This window comes from Terrapene carolina, unplaced genomic scaffold, assembly GCF_002925995.2.
Source record: "Terrapene carolina triunguis isolate 2854851 unplaced genomic scaffold, T_m_triunguis-2.0 Scaffold613, whole genome shotgun sequence".
In the NCBI taxonomy this organism is placed as follows: domain Eukaryota; kingdom Metazoa; phylum Chordata; order Testudines; family Emydidae; genus Terrapene; species Terrapene triunguis.
The window spans coordinates 3891760-3903907 of record NW_020664964.1 but is presented as its reverse complement, the minus strand read 5'-3'; the positions used below and the strand labels follow the sequence as shown (position 1 = coordinate 3903907).

Here is a 12148-nt window from a genome sequence, read left to right as displayed (position 1 = left end):
ATATTAAAGTAATGGACTCAGCGCTGCACAAATGAATCACTAAAGTGCATAGTTTTGATACTTAAGATAGTGGAACTATTTTATACTTACACCTGTAAATGATTGGGACGCTAGATGTAAAGAACAGTTCGTGAATTATTTTCATCTTTTTATTTTAGTCTAAGCATTATTTCCACAAGAAAAAATGAAAATAGATTATAAACTTAACAGATCAACTTCAATTCCTTTCCATATTACCAGTGCAAGCTAAACATCAAGAGAGGATTTGCAAAGAAATCGATATAAGGCTCTTTCAAAACAAAGAATACAAGGAAAAACTTTTTCTTCTCAAGCCACAAACAGGACGCTTTGGCATGCATCTATTTTTGTATATATTATCAGCGCCGAATATACCCTGATTTTAATAACATGTTTATATACATGTGTATATGGATGGCTGTACATAGCACAAATGTACCTATCTATGTGAAAATTATAGCGGTGAACCGTATACCAATACATATATAAACCAACTGCATTCTCAAATTGTACTTAGCATCTTATTCTCTCTATAGTTTAGGTGTCTTCTTTCAACATCTCTGTCATCTCCATTTGAAGATATTTTCAGCGGTTTATCACTGCCATCTCCAGCCCTGCACATTTCCAGCAGGTTATCACAATTGCCAGTCCCCCCTTCCTGATATGTTCTGCTGATTACCATCAGTGCCCTCAGATATTTGGTGCGGATTTCCAGCACTGCAATATCCACTCTTAGGACATCTGGAGCAGATCAAAATCACTGACTTCATTTTTAGTAGTCAGTGTTAAAGCTTTCACATATCCTCTCTGCAAACAAACCCTTTAGTCAATTCCTGCAGAACCAGACTTAAATTTTAAAATTCGGCCAAGCAGCGACCCCTATGTCTGGATTTGCATTTCTTATCGGACTTCTATCTAAACTGATTTGTTAATAATAAAAAAGAAAATCTCTTGGCAGTGGATGCATCGCCTTGAGAAACTGGAAGGACCACACTGTTTTAGGCAAACTCATTCTCAGAACATGTTTCCTTTTTTAAACTGAAGTTTATCTGTTCACTGATCTTTGAATTATAGAAGCGTGTCCATTTAGGTCGATTTGTTTTAAATAGTATACAATTTATTTTAAACAATTACCCTAGGTATAATCACATTATAACCAAGGCTGCTACCCATTTCCCTCTTGCTTGTTTTCATATGTAAATCCACTCTCCAATGGAAAGGTGACCGTGTTTTTACTCTAATCCCAATTCCTTTCTTTGCTACATGACTGATTGTTCTTGTCGTTTAAATGTGTTTAGCTAATGAATTGGCATTGTGCTCTTTTTTGTTAGGATTTTGTCGAAAGTTAAGGAGACATTCAAACAATTCAAACACAGGATTTTAGGAATAGGCTGGATTTTTTTAACACGGGTCAATTTGGAATAGAGAATAACCTCTAACAAGCCAATATTTTAATTTCACCTAGTTAACAATTTCAGACTAATTATTTGGGGAAGATCTCTTTTCATTGTTTTGGATTTGTTTGGGTTCAGAGGAAGAAGTTTCTGTTTCTTTTAATAGCTGATGTTCGTAATTTTCCGTACAGTTTTTGTTCTTTGTGATTTTTGGTTGTGATTAAGCCCCTGCTATAGGTCTTGTATGGGGGAAATAAACCCAGAATCTCCCAGACCTTCGCTAAACTGATTTTGAAGCTAAGTAGCTTAGTATAGGAGCTCTGTTCCCAGCTTACTTGCAGAGGGAAAAACGTTAAAAGGGGTTTGAAAGGTTGGCTACTAGACTGACTTAAACTGTCGTAAAATTAACAATGTCCAATATGCAAGTACGATCCACGTACTCCTGTTCTGTAATGAACAGGATTACGAATAATTAATGGCGTTCGCGGGACGCTGCTCATCTATTACCCTGAGAACTTTGCAGATGAGAAACAAAGCTCTTCCCCCAACGTTGAAACTTTCCCAATCTTTTTTTTTTAAAGACATGTTTGTTTACAACCTTCTCCCGACTCTCCCGGCCTTTTTCTCCAGTTTTTAAATTTCACATAAAGAAATTATAGTAAAATTCTGCCTGAGAAGATGCTGGATGACAGAAGAGCAAGCGACATAATTTTCTGAAATGATCTGTGCAGGGTGGAAGTGGAGTGGGGAGGGGATGATTCATATTTCCTAAGCCTCCAACTGGAAACTTCTCTAGATGCACATCCCAGCAATATCTAAAAAGCTAAGAAGATTTCGGCAGTGTCCATGGTTTATCCCACCTTCGTTTACCTGCAACCCTGTAATGTGACATTTCAGTTAGCAAAACACTGCTGTAGTTTTCTGGGACCGTTTACCTTTGTTACAGAGGGGCACTTGTGTGTTTGATGGCTCTCCCGATTAGAGGGTTAGAGAGCTTTTTGTTCTTCTCCAACGTTTGAGGCTGGTAGTGGAGGGGGTAGGGTCTCTACCTCTAAATGGTAGAGACGGTAAAAAGGAAGTTTAACCAACTCCTCGATGGAAAGGTTTCCTGGAGAGTGGGGAGGAAAGGGTTAGCCCGGGAAAGAAAAAGCAGGGGGAAAGGCGCACTTCAAAGAAACTGGACACTTATAATCATTATTTGTGCTATTAGCATTAATGTTATTAGTGAGCGAATTAGTGAATCTTTGGCTGATCAGAGAAAAACAGAGGGTAAAACTGGCATGTGAAATATTATAAATGTTATATTGTGAAATATTATATATAAATAAAAGCACAAATAAGGAGTCCTTGCTTAGAATACGTGTTCGCAATAAGGTTGGAAAGTAAGCGAAATTACTGCAAATGCTTTATTTCAAAAATCAGTGTGACATCCTTAAAACAAATGGTTTTACAAAGTGTAACCAAGTTCAGGTCCAAATGGTTCTTTTGCCTTTGTTTCCCCTTAGTCCCTCCTTTTAGGCAAAACTTCATTCCCACTTTTTTCTTCTTTATAGCAAAGAAAGGAGCTTGGACTGTCGTGTTTGCGTAGGATAAGCCTGCACATGAATGTGGAGCGGGGGTTGCTCTATCCCACTCGGCTCCCTGAGCCTGGGGAGGCAGGGATTAGCCCAGGTGAGTATGCCTTGTGCTTCTTACTGTTGCTGTTAAATCTTTCCTGAACACTGGACTCACATGGATGGGACCCGCCTGCTAGGGGAGAGCTCGTGGGATCCCTGCCATAGCGTAAGCAAAGGTCCGAGAGGGACTCGCTGTGGCGTGGCGGGGCAGGGGAAGCCCCCTAATAACGTGTGAACTAGATTGTGGTGGCTGAGAGTTGAGAGAAGCCGGGCGAGCTCCCAGCAAAGGGCACGGCGAGACAAGGAGATAGGCGACCTTAGGAGAGCGGAGAGCCGGCGGGGTCGAGTGGAACCCCCACGAGACAAGTGGAAGAAAATGCCCCAAGGAGGGAAGCCCCTGGACCTGACACCACGGCCCCGGCAGGGCAGGAGCACCCGCGGGTCTTCGGGGCTCAGCAGTGCGCAGGGCAGGCGAGAGGAGAAGTCCCGCGGCAGAAAAGGGAAAGTTAGTTCAGCAGCAGCCCCAGGGTGCCCGGGCTAACGCGCAGCTAACGCGGGCAGGCGGGGCCACTTCTCACATCCCTAGACTAGACGGACAAATCGCCACCACAACTCGTTTCTTTAAGGCGGCTGGATCTCCAGCTACATAAGCCCTCCAGCACAGGGGGCTCTTTCCCTCCTGTTGCAGAGCTTGTTGTAACCAAATGAGAAAGGAGGCGGGGGCAAAAAGATTGTTTTTAAAAATAACAACACCCTTCCAACAACTCATTTCCTCTAGGTCCCTACTGACTCCAGGGACCTTTAAAGTTTGCAATAAAAAAAAAAATCCAGTGGAGCATCCCGGTTGATTTGCTGGATTATTTATTACTAATGTTCTGGTTGTGCTGCAATGCTGCTGATATGTCACTGAATGTCACCCAGGTGGGATGAAGAGGGGGAGATCTAGTGGTATTTGTAGCTAAAGATTTCTGGGGAGAGCTGCTAGAAAAGGTTGCCCCTAAAATGAGTTTGGGGGGAGGTGGGGAAAGGCGTTGTGCTGGTTGCTATAGTTAGCATTTTTTTAGTGGTAAATTGTTACCAGTCGCCGGGCTGCAATGCCCCCTTTCCTCCCACGCCACTCTCATTTGTTCCTGAGCTTGGCGACGACAAGGGGGACTCAGTGTTAAAGGTGGAAAAAAACCAGCAGCACAGTTGTTTTTGTTAAAAGGGGACACACTAAGGCTGCAAAACAGCAAAACCCCAATGTTGGACAACTGTAAAATCGTGTAGACAGGTTGTCATACAGCAGTGGGGGCTTTTCTGAAAGGAGCCCATTGCTAAACATTAAATACACACACACGCAAGGCGCAGCAGCACAGCAGCTGCGCGGGCGCACACACTCACACACACACACATCAAGGAAAGTGGCCGAGCCGGAGCTGAACACCACGTGCTTCGCCAAGGGGGGTGAGTGAGGGGCGGGGCGGGGCTTGCTGCTCAAGTGGCTGCCAATCAAAGCATCAACTTCAAATTGTATCTGAAAGATCAGCCTAGGACCTAAGGGCAGACACATCAGTTGGAGCTCAATTGTTGATCAGATCACATCTAAGGGATTTAGGAGCGCAGAAGAGCCGAGATTTGAAGAAAGACACCCCACTGAATCCATCCACACTCCTCCTCATCATCATCATCATCCACACCCACACCCACATTACAATACAGCTCTGACAGAAAGAAATCAGAACGAAACAGAAAATTATCAGATCGATTTTCCTCTCGCCCGGCCTGACTTCTGTAAAACAAAGAAAGAAAAAAAAAGAGAAAAGGCACGAGGGAGAGAGACCCGAACCAGCTGGGTTTGTTCCGCCCCCCACCCCGCTCCGGCTGCTCAGTTTCCCTCCTCCCCTGCCTTTTTTTTTTTCTTTTTTAAATTCCTTCCCCCCTTTTATACTTCTGCTGCTGCTGCTGCTGCCGCCGCCGCCGCCGTGTTTGCGCCCTGGAGATGTCCTTCCCCCAGCTGGGTTACCCGCAGTATCTCAGCGCCAGCCAGGCGGTATACGGGAGCGATCGGCCCGGGGTTCTGGCTGCCGCCGCCGCTGCCGCCGCCGCTGCTGCTGCCTCAGGCCGGCCTGGGGGTGCAGAGCTGGGGAGCGGCTCGGCTGCTGTCACTTCGGTGCTGGGCATGTACGCGAGTCCCTACAGCGCCCCCAACTACAGCGCCTTCTTGCCCTACACCGCCGACCTCAGCCTCTTCTCCCAGATGGTAAGTCTCGGTCGCTGCTTCCCACACACACACCTTTCCTTCCTTTCGTCCTTCCCTCTCTCCCCTTCCCTCTCTCCGGTCTGGGCAGGAACGGGACCGAAATGCTGGGGCGTTTGTCCCGCGTTTCTCCCTGGCAGTGGGGGTGGTGGAAGATCTGTGGTTGTGCCACAGAGATGGAGCCCACTTAGCAAACTGCTTGAAGCAGCAAGAACAAATGAAAGAGCCCGCGTGAGTAACTTTCTGTGCTCCCGGCAGTTGGACACTTTCTCCCTCTGCCGCTCTGCAGATCCCCAAAGGGGTGCTGCTTTCCTGCGCTCCGAGGTGCTAGTGTGTGTGTGGGATGCGATGACCGAAGACCTCAGCAGACGGGAGAGAGGGGTCTGATATGGAGAAAGTGTGTGTGCGTATGCGGGGGTGTCTCTGGGCACTGGGCTGATCGGCCGCTACTCCAGCCGGGAGCAAACTCCATATAATTTTCTTCTTGGTAGTGGATTTTCTGGGCAGGAGTCCTGTCCTAGTTGTTGGATTACCCTAGCAACTCAACTTTCCGTTTAAGAAAATTACTAATGATTTTTTGTTGTTTTTAAACCGGCTTTAATAATATTCCTTTAACATCTTTCCGTCTGGAAATTTTATTTGACTGTGGAGCTATAAACGAGTCCGTTTGTAAAAGAGAAAACAAAAAGACTAGAGAGCATTCTAAGTAGTTGGCGTATTTCCTTACTTCAGACGTTTTGCTCAAGGCTTGAAATCGCCTGTTTAGTTTCATATACTTTTTATACTTTATTTTAAGCTTCACAGATTTAATTTGCATCAAGTAAAATAGTGTATCTACATTGAAGTAGAGAAGTACATTGTCATTAGTTTGTCTATAACATTTTTTTATTATTGTCCTTGGATTTGTTGCTAGAGAATTTACCCAATGAAAAGCGAAACAGATCAGTTTGTTAACTAACTCCTTTTACTTGTGTTTTTTGTTGAAATATTTTCTTACTAATAGATAAAATATCTGAATTTCTGAGTGATGACGTTCTTAGGTTTCGATTTTTTTTAAACACCTCTTAACCCCCCTCCTTCTGCTTTCTCCCCTCCCCCCAGTAAGGTATAGGATGTGAATATTTATAACTGTGCACACGTAAGGAATCTATTGTGCAGTTTTTTTAAAAAAATATTATTTGAACAAGAGAAGACATTTGGAATGAGGTCATTTTATGATACAATCATTTTTACGAATCTTTTTATTATAAAACGTATTTAATATTTTACCTCTATTTTGCTAATACAGTAGAAGTTGACACAGAAGAAATGAGTGATTTGCAAGTGGCTCCTTCAAAAGAATTCCCAACAGAGATTACAGAGAAATATAATGTCAGATACAGTAATAAAAAACAACGGAATAAAGGGAGTATAGAAAGACTACTCTGTGACAAATTATAATAAACATTACATCTGGCCTTTTAACGATGGCATTCTTTTCTTTGTGGACTGTGTATAACCCTGGCCTATGAAATTAAAATACATGGTCCTTTTCAACTGCCCGCCAAAGTTAAATCAGTTTCTTTGCAAAGACATTTGATACTTTTTGAAAATTAAAGACGTTTTGAACTTTTATTTTTCAAAACGGCTTGTATAACGTTTTGCAAGTATTAAGACCATGAATATAGTCAAGCATAAATAGAGCAGGGTTGTATTGAACGGAACAAAAACAGAAATACAAGGTGGTTTCAGTATTAAAATATTTACGAATATTCCAATTTGCTACTTGCAAAGATATCTGTATGTTTGCATACAGTGGCAAATCTTATAATGGATGGTAATATCCTGATTTAATTTCTGGGCTTTTTATTATTTGGAAATAAAGAGGTAAAATATTATGTGACTGTCTGAACAATTTGCGATAATAATGACGCCTAATGAGCTTGTTAGAAAGATAAAATGTTATTTACCAAAACACCTGATGGGATAATTTGACTTGCTGTGTTTTACTACTGATGATAAAAAGAGTATTGATTGCAAATAAATCACCATCTCTAAACGCTCGGAAACAATTTTCTCAGATCAAAGTAAAACTTAAGAGATAAAGTAACTGCATGCATATATATCATAAGTATGAATCCGTCTCCATTCCAGCGTACAAGGGCTCTTTTCTAACCAGTTAATATTTTATAGGACACGTCTGAGGTTTGTGGGTGTTTGTGAAATATTTCACATTTTAGTGTTTGCGCTTCAAAATCGCATGTTACCTTTCTCGACTAATATAACCTGTTAGCAAACTACTTTTTAACACTGATTTGGGGCTAAATAAAGATACTTCGGATTTAATTGTGACATACGCTCCTATTTTGAAAATAGGTATATTATTAATATGTGCTGACGTTAAATTTGTAAGTGTGAGGTAATCTCTCATTTTTGCTGTGTGCTTATTTTAAATACGCAATAAAATTGACTCGTCGAGATAAATGTGAAAACATTAAATTTGCATCGTTTGATTTGATTTGCCTGGAGGTGAGGGCTCAGAGGGTTGAGGAGTGGTGAAGGTGCCGAAAATAGGTCTAACGTTTAGCAGATCCCTGTGCAGTCACTCTTCCCTTTCACCACAAGAAGGGGAGTCATTTGGGAACAGTTCTGTTCAAACTAAATGTGAATAATCTAGAATGAGGAGGCCAAAGTTTTACTGTAAAGACCCCTTGCTGTATTCTAGAGGCGTATTCATGCCCTGATATATCCCTGCCGGTGTAGTGAGGGGAAAGACGGATCTCTCTTAAGAAAGGAACAAACTGCAGCAGCAACATATTCAGCTCTGTTAGAGACATTAACAAGAGAACTCATTTTCTTTTCTTCTCTGCTTGTCTGAATGTGTTGCAGGGCTCCCAGTATGAACTGAAGGATAATCCAGGTGTCCACCCTGCTACCTTTGCTGCCCACACTGCCCCTGGCTATTACCCCTATGGACAGTTCCAATATGGGGACCCAGGGCGGCCCAAGAATGCCACCAGGGAGAGCACTAGCACTCTAAAGGCCTGGCTGAATGAGCACAGGAAGAACCCCTACCCCACCAAGGGCGAGAAGATCATGCTGGCCATCATCACCAAGATGACCCTCACCCAGGTCTCCACCTGGTTCGCCAACGCCAGAAGGAGACTCAAGAAGGAGAACAAAGTAACTTGGGGAGCAAGGAGTAAGGACCAAGAAGATGGTAACCTCTTTGGGAGTGATAACGAGGGAGACCCCGAAAAGAACGAAGACGACGAAGAAATCGACCTGGAAAGCATAGACATTGATAAAATCGATGAGAATGATGGGGAGCAGAGTAATGAAGAAGAGGAGGAGAAATCTGAGCTCCTGCGACAAAGCAGCGAAGATGAACATTTGGAAAAAGAAAAGGGTTTGTCATTGTCAGCGTCTGAAGGTCTTAAACCCAAAGACTCTTTCTCCCTGGTAAAGGAGGCCTCTGACAACAGTACACGAATCATAAACCCCAATGGACAGAATAATTTACAGGTGCCACCTCACAGCAAACCCAAGATTTGGTCTTTGGCAGAGACAGCAACCAGCCCTGATGGCGCCCTGAAGTCTTCCCCTCCTCCCCCTTCTCATTCCCAGGTTAACCACACTTCCACCCAGATTCAGCACCCGGCTTTCCTCCCTAGCCATGGACTCTACACATGCCAGATTGGCAAATTTCACAACTGGACAAATGGGGCTTTCCTCACTCAGAGTTCCCTGTTAAATGTGAGGTCTTTTTTGGGAGTAAACCACCATCATGCGGCTCATCATAACCACCATATCCAGGCCCAGCAACAGCCTTCTGTGTTAACAGCAACCCTGGGAGCCATAAGCAGTGAAAAACCTACAGAGAGGACCAGTCCCAAACACATAGGTAATACACCAAGCAGCGATCTCCCAAAATACGGTGGAGAGCTGTTTATTTTTTTAAAAATGGGGTCAGATACAGCCTTGTTGTAACTCACTGTCTTTAACAGACTTCCACCTAGTTTACTCTAGGGCTTAATTTAGCGTGTTAAATGATATGCATTAGTGTCTTTCATGTGGAATACTACCAGTCACACACCAGGCACCTCAAAAATAAGTTAAAATCGTTAGGGTAGCGCTATTTAACTTATCCCCGGAGCTTTCCCTTGTTTTGTTGTTTAGTTCAAAGCCCTCGGCTTCAAAGTGATTCAACAAAACAAAAAACAAAAAAAGTGGCAAGTATAACATAAATCTGCTTTGGAATAACAAATAATCAATGAAGACAATACAAACCTGAACTGATACCTATATGTCTGCTTAGGTACATGTGTGAGTGCGCGTGAGTATGTGTTTTTCTAAGATGTTTCTTGGGTTTTCTTTTCCTCCAGAAAGAGAAAATGCACCAAGGACTGAAACCCCACCCCAGCAGTTAAAATCGCCTTTCCAGCCTGTGCGTGACAAGTGAGTTATTCTTCACTGAAGGAATGTTACTTATGTGACACAGAGTATTTGAATAATAAATACTAATTATAACGACTACTCATCTTCATATTAATACATAAAACAACAAGGATAATACAGCATTTCCTGCTGTAATCCTTTCAAAAGTAGAATAACTTACAAGTGTCCATAGCCAGTTTGTAACTTTTTTGAAACTTAACAAATCTCAAATATCCTTTGGCATTTATGTCCTAGAAAAATATTTCTGTGTAGTTAGCTAATGTCAGGCAGTTATATCAACAGACAGACACCGTAGCAATGCTTTCACTCTTTTTACTGATAGATTGTTGCGTCTTTTTTCCCCCAACAGCTCTTTGGCTCAGCAAGAGGGAACACCGAGAATTTTAACAGCTCTCCCTTCTGCTTGATTAAATGGGTTGGTGAAAAAAATATTTCAGAGACTGGTATAAAGGACAAAAAAAAATTGAAACGATATACACGACTCCCATCAATCTCTCTTTGCAATAAGGTGGTGCAAATCCATAAAAGCGATCACACAAATCTGTAGATGGATCCCCCTTCTCCATTGTACCATTTCAGATCGTGTTACTCTAACCATTCTTGAATTATTTGTTTGGTAAATGTTTCCCATGTGTTTGTGTTTTTTCTGTATATAGAGTGATTTCAGATTGTATATAGGGCGTCAGCAAAACTTGTCTAAATCATATATTTTTGTCTAATAAACTAAATGAAATTATGAAATCTCCTCAGGTATGTATTTTGTTGTTGCAGAATTTAAATTTACATTTAAATTAGACATCTAATCAAACGTTTCTTGTTTTCCTCCTAAATATTAGAGGATTTTTTCCTTAGGTAATTGTACCTTAAAATCATCAAATAGAGACTTTACTTTACTGTTAGTGAAAGGTATATCCTATAAGCCAAGCTGCGAATTTTGTATTCCATGCATGTACATTTAAAGAACTGAGTGCAATTTTTTGTTGGCTAGCTAGATGATAATTATCCTTTCAACTAGTAAGGGACAAAAATGCTCAGACACATATGATCTTCAAAAGTGTAGGTGGTTTGATTTCCAGTTACTCTATACAATTAATTTTTGAAAGTAAAAAAAGAGAGAAGTTTTCTCTCACTTCGCTAACATATAACTTGACTTTAAAAATCAATTTATAAATTGGATCGCCAGTATTTAGTCCATATTTTGGGCTAAGTGGGAAAATAGTGGAATAGGAAATTGTGCTTTGATTTTTGTTCCAGTTATTCTTTAAACAACTACAGAGGAAATGTAACTTTTGAAAGATGTTTCCACTTGAGATTTAGTAAAATCTTAATAGAAAATAGGGGAAAATTAAATTGCAGCTACTGCACTTTTCCAGAGTGTGTGTTACAAGTTTCTGTGCTTTTGGTTAGAAGGAGCCAGAAGAAAAAAAGAAGCCATCCGTTTATATATGCATGGTTTAGATTGGCATTAATCTTCGAAAGACAAACCGTTAAAATTTGTAATATTTTCAGTATTTCCTTCTTTTTTTCTCCTAAAAGAGAACACGAAATGAGCATTGAGGTGCTAATAAGATACCAGATGGTTGTTGATGGTGGAAAATGGAAAGAAGCAGCTGGGAAAGTCATTAAGAAATAATGTGGTGACGCCCTATCCAAACTGAACAAACCTCAGAACAGGAGTTGTTTGAAACAAGACTAGATCTTGAAATAAAATATTAATAAAATCCCCATCAAGGTTCAGAATATTGGTGTGGGTTTAGCTGCAATATCATTGAATGCAAAAATGGTTTCTATGTAAACTACTGCTCAGAGATATGTTTACAAAGAAGTGAAGATGATTGAATTTTATTTTAAATTTGTTAAAATGGAATCGTATTCTTAGAAGAACTGGCGCGGAATATGTGAGGTGACTGAAATGTATGTTGTGCCCCCCACCTCCCCCCCAGGAAAGCAATTGATTTTGACACACTTTGCAGGCTTTTAGCATACAACCTTTTAAATGTTTTTAAAAATCCTAATCAACTCTACCTTTCTAATATTAAACTTTTCCAGTTTCAAACAAAAATAGAGCTTGATTATTTCATTAAATTGCTGAGCACTTGAACGAAGGAGATAAACAGTTAAGTATTTAATGTAAATCATCCAAGTTTCTTAAACCCAATTACAGTACCAATTAACTGCTGGTATAAACTTGACCGAATTCCTGCTCAATAGCAAGTACATAGAAATAGCTGCATTTCAATGCACGTTGTCCCCGACATACTTTCCTTGGGCCCGATGTTCCTTGATCATTCATAACATAATTACCATTGCCGTCAGTGGTAGATCATGATACTCAAGGAATGCAGGATCGGACCTCCTTTTGCTACACACGTAGCCTTCATAAACTGGCATCTTTCATTTAAAAAGCATACAATGCTGCTCTGTGAAGCTAAGCAAACAAGGTG

The 12148-nt window shown here is 41.2% G+C and overlaps 1 protein-coding gene across 1 annotated transcript; it reads left to right on the top strand.

Annotated features, from left to right (window-relative positions):
* The first annotated feature begins 5009 nt into the window (after nt 1-5009).
* On the top strand, nt 5010-10255 carry IRX1 (iroquois homeobox 1). Its single transcript, XM_024195087.1, has 4 exons — nt 5010-5270; nt 8136-9150; nt 9632-9704; nt 10054-10255. Exons 1-4 carry the CDS (start codon nt 5010-5012, stop codon nt 10109-10111), a joined length of 1407 nt encoding a protein of 468 aa, XP_024050855.1. The 3' UTR covers nt 10112-10255.
* The last annotated feature ends 1893 nt before the right edge of the window (nt 10256-12148 follow it).

Excerpts from the sequence above, each read along its gene's own strand:
- IRX1 (XM_024195087.1), top strand. The coding sequence starts at position 5,010 with ATGTCCTTCCCCCAGCTGGGTTACCCGCAGTATCTCAGCGCCAGCCAG. Across the intron at positions 5,271-8,135 it reads TCAGCCTCTTCTCCCAGATG|GGCTCCCAGTATGAACTGAA; the intron begins GTAAGTCTCGGT and ends AATGTGTTGCAG. Across the intron at positions 9,705-10,053 it reads TTCCAGCCTGTGCGTGACAA|CTCTTTGGCTCAGCAAGAGG; the intron begins GTGAGTTATTCT and ends TTCCCCCAACAG.